Here is a 5,000-nt window from a genome sequence, read left to right on the forward strand (position 1 = left end):
ATCATATACTTAATGTATATGTGTCGTTAAAGACTTGAAAGTTGCGGTATTTCGTCTAAGAGATCTGCCTCTGAAAACCTAAGCTAGGCGAAACGAAATCGCGCTGAAAATGAACGAGAACGACAGAGCCGATATTTCGCGGTTATTTTCGCTCATCAGTGTCATATACTCATCTACTAGACGCGTTTCTGGGTCTTTAGCCTTCCTTTGTTGAAGATACTGAAAGGAGGTAAGACAGGGGAGATAATGAAGCCGTGCAAGCGTTACTACTGCTATATTTGTTCTCAATATGTGGTCTGCGAACACAAATCAGCCACTGATATTGATTCTTCTACTTGTCGCTATCTCCTTAGAGAGGAAGCCTAAAGAACCAGAAACTCATCTAGAAGTCGAGGTTTATGGGTGTGTAGACTGCAGATGACATCTTACTCGTCGAAACCTCACACACATATACATGTCTAAGATATGCATGTATGTAGGCTGGAAGTATGTATGCATAAATATGTGTGATGGTTGATTATATTACCTACCTGTATTCGCGTTGTTTCTAAATATCCTGTTTTTTTTCCCCAGTAGTGTGGTGTGGTTTAAATGTAAAAAAATATGCCTGCAATGCCTGAAATTGGATGTCATCAACAAAAAGTGTCTGAATTTGGCTCTCAATAAAATCTCTATAATTTTATTGAAATGTTTTCAATTTGTATTTGTAAGGTGCATGCTATGCGATCTCTTTGTTTCCAGGAAAATTATTGACAAGAATAAACAACAAGTTTGACGGACGTCAGACGATATATCTAAATCCGTATATCAAATACCTTCTATGATTGTGAATGGTGTTTTCATTGCGACTTAATAGCATAAAAACTTTAAATATTTAACATTGAAAAAAGGTTTTCTCCTTTTCGTTTCTCTAGAATTCGAGGAGACTACATCAGCAGAAGAGTTAGAGTCTGTAGTCGAAGAGACGGAGAATCTAGAACTAGAGACACCAGGTATGAATTATATACACGTACATACATACATGCATGGATACATGCATGCATGCATACATACATACATACACATACATACATACATACATACATACATACATACATACATACATACATACATACATACATGCACGTGCGTCACAATGTCTATAAGAATTATTCAAATCTGTATTTCAGATGCGTTGTATGATTGTGTATGGGTTACGTATTATGTTCCAAATATTCAAATAACAAAAAAGAAAAAAAGAGAAAAAGATAGCAAATTTTAATATTTAACATTAAAAGTTTATATAAAAGGTTTCCTATTACTATTTCTCTAGAATTCGAGGAGAATACGGTACAAGAAGAGTTGGAATCAGAGGCCGAAGAGACGGAGAATGCAGAGCTGGAGACTCCAGGTAACGATATGTGTATGTACGTTTGTATGTATGTATGTATGTATGTATGTATGTATGTATGTATGTATGTATGTATATTATATGTATATATATATATACATATATAATATATATATATATATATATATATATATAATATATATATATATATATATATAATATATATATATATATATTATATATGTATAATGGACTCTTCCGTCGAAGACGACGTATGAGTGTCCAGCTTTTGCCGAACGACCTGCAAAAATAACTTGCTTATAGTAATCAAATGTACGTGGTGTAAACGGAAACTGAAAGAAGCTCGTCGTAAATATGTGTATATTTGTGTCTGTTCCTGTGTTTGTCCCCACAACATCGCTTAACAACCGATGCTGGTGTGTTTACGTCCCCGTAACTTAGCGGTTCGGCAAAGACTGATAGAATAAGTATTAGGTTTACAAAGAATATGTCCTGGCGGTCGAAGTGCTCGACTAAAGGCGGCGCTCCTGCATGGCCGCAGTCAAATGATTGAAACCAGTAAAAGAGTAAAAATGAGTAAAGAGTATATATATATATATATATATATATATAGTTAATTCAAATAAAGAATTCAAATAAACGGATTAAAAAAAAACGAAAGAAAAGGAAAAGAAAGAACGTGATGATATGAATAAGAAATGTATTAGCTTGACGCTCGGTGAAAGGAGAGTTTAATGTGTGGACCATAGCTCTTCGTCTGAAAGGAGAAAAAGAAATGTCCAAAGAAGGAGAAGAAGAAGAAATCGCCAACGGCCCATGTGTTGTTACATTGCTGAAGTGTAAATGTTGTAAACTGTGTGCGTGTGTGTATATATATATATATATATATATAGAGAGAGAGAGAGAGAGAGTGAGAGAGTGAGAGAGAGATAGAGAGATGTACTTTCATAGCAAGTGACCTGATCTAAGATCGTGTGCTGGAACGAAAACAATTGCAGCGTGGAAGGTGTTTATAAGCCATTTAAGAAACACACAAAAACCGTTAGATTCACTTCAACATCTAAATTTGATTTGTCAAAATATTTTGTATATCTATCTATCTATCTATCTATCTATCTATCTATCTATCTATCTATCTATCTATCTATCTATCTATCTATCTATCTATCTATCTATCTATCTATCAAATCTTTCTTTCTTTCTACCTATCTATCTATCTATCTATCTATCTATCTATCTATCTATCTATCTATCTCTCTCTCTCTCTATATATATATATATACATACACGCACGCACACACACACACACACACACACACACACACACACACATATAAACAATTGCAGCGGGGAAGATGTTTATAAGCCATTTAAGAAACACACAAAAAAACCGTTAGATTCACTTCAACATTTAAATTTATTTGCCAAAATATTTTTGTCGCTTTGAGACCGCGACCTGTCACTGACAAAAATCATCTGAGCATCAGAGCATTAGATGCAGCGCGGAATTTTGTCGGTGAACAGGTCGCAGTCTCAAGGCGACAAAATATGTTGGCAAATGAAATTTAAATGTTGAAGTGAATCTAACGGGTTTTGGCTTATAAAACCTCCACGCTGCAATTGTTTTCGTTGCAGCACGATCTCAGATCAGATCACTTGCTATGAAAGTACATCTCTCTCTCTCTCTCTCTCTCTCTCTCTCTCTCTCTCTCTCTCTCTCTCTCTCTCACACCCTCTCTGTATATATATATATATATATATAAGATTCAGTTGAATAAGGTTTGGATTCAGTATATATGTGTGTGTGTGTGTGTGGTGTGTATATATATATATATATATATATATATGTATATATATATATATGGGTGTAATTGTTGATGACAAGCTCAGCTGGAGTGCCCACATCAACAATAATGTCGATATAGCTCGTAGGATGAGCTCCTGGATCATAAGAACATTCTGGTCCAGAGAACAAGGTATCATCATACCACTTTTCTCCTCCTTTGTACGGCCACACCTCGAATACTGCCGCCCACTGTGGTCTCCCTATACAAGACAAAACATCTCGAGGATTGAATCACCCCCAAGAGGGCACTCACTAAACGAATTGAAGGCATGGCTGCTCTCGATTATTGGGACCGCCTTAAAGCCTTGAAACTCTACTCTCTCCAGCGCTGCCACGAGCGGTACATCATTTGTACTATGTGGAGAATATACCGCCAACTTTTCCCAAACGACCTGAACATTAGTTACAAGGTTCATCCAAGGCTGGGACAACGGGCCATACGTCCCCTGCCCAATTCAGGATCACAGCATATAGGTACACTGCAACATAATTTCTTTTCTTCAACAGGCCCTGTCCTGTTTAACATTGTCCGGAAAGAGATCAAAGAGGAAAAGGATCTCATCAACTTTAAACAGAGTCTGGACAGATTTATTCAACAAATACCGGATAAGCCACCCATACCTGGATTCAACTCACTCAACAAGAACTCACTACTTGACTTAAACAGGATTTAAATAATCCTGTCTTGTGGTGCTATTAAGTTAGACATGGCCTGGACCAATCTTTGGTCGAAACATATCTAAGTTTATCTAAGTTTATATATATATATATAAATATTATGAATATCAATATATCATATACTTAATGTATATGTGTCGTTAAAGACTTGAAAGTTGCGGTATTTCGTCGAAGAGATCTGCCTCTGAAAACCAAAGCTAGGCGAAACGAAATCGCGCTGAAAATGAACGAGAACGACAGAGCCGATATTTCGCGGTTATTTTCGCTCATCAGTGTCATATACTCATCTACTAGACGCGTTTCTGGGTCTTTAGCCTTCCTTTGTTGAAGATACTGAAAGGAGGTAAGACAGGGGAGATAATGAAGCCGTGCAATCGTTACTCCTGCTATATTTGTTCTCAACATGTGGTCTGCGAGCACAAATCAGCCACTGATATTGATTCTTCTACTAGTCGCTATCTCCTTAGAGAGGAAGCCTAAAGAACCAGAAACTCATCTAGAAGTCGAGGTTTATGGGCGTGTAGACTGCAGATGACATCTTACTCGTCGAAACCTCACACACATATACATGTCTAAGATATGCATGTATGTAGGCTGGAAGTATATATGCATAAATATGTGTATGGTTGATTATATTACCTACCTGTATTCGCGTTGTTTCTAAATATCCTGTTTTTTTTCCCCAGTAGTGTGGTGTGGTTTAAATGTAAAAAAATATGCCTGCAATGCCTGAAATTGGATGTCATCAACAAAAGTGTGTGAATTTGGCTCTCAATAAAATCTCTATAATTTTATTGAAATGTTTTCAATTTGTATTTGTAAGGTGCATGCTATGCGATCTCTTTGTTTCCAGGAAAATTATTGACAAGAATAAACAAGTTTGACGGACGTCAGACGATATATCTAAATCCGTATATCAAATACCTTCTATGATTGTGAATGGTGTTTTCATTGCGACTTAATAGCATAAAAACTTTAAATATTTAACATTGAAATTTCATACAAAAGGTTTTCTCCTTTTCGTTTCTCTAGAATTCGAGGAGACTACATCAGCAGAAGAGTTAGAGTCTGTAGTCGAAGAGACGGAGAATCTAGAACTAGAGACACCAGGTATGAATTATATAC

At 36.3% G+C, this 5,000-nt stretch overlaps 1 protein-coding gene across 1 annotated transcript in view; it reads left to right on the plus strand.

The window, feature by feature from the left end:
• LOC115212915 (neurofilament heavy polypeptide-like) overlaps positions 1–5,000 on the plus strand; it is a 143,419-nt gene that overhangs the window by 57,761 nt on the left and 80,658 nt on the right. Inside the window, exons 28-30 of the mRNA XM_036500402.1 lie at positions 915–992; positions 1,313–1,390; positions 4,908–4,985. Coding sequence (XP_036356295.1) covers positions 915–992; positions 1,313–1,390; positions 4,908–4,985 — 234 coding nt within the window. The remainder of the gene's footprint in view (positions 1–914; positions 993–1,312; positions 1,391–4,907; positions 4,986–5,000) is intronic.

The sequence above is a fragment of the Octopus sinensis genome, linkage group LG1, assembly GCF_006345805.1.
Source record: "Octopus sinensis linkage group LG1, ASM634580v1, whole genome shotgun sequence".
Lineage (NCBI taxonomy): Eukaryota > Metazoa > Mollusca > Cephalopoda > Octopoda > Octopodidae > Octopus > Octopus sinensis.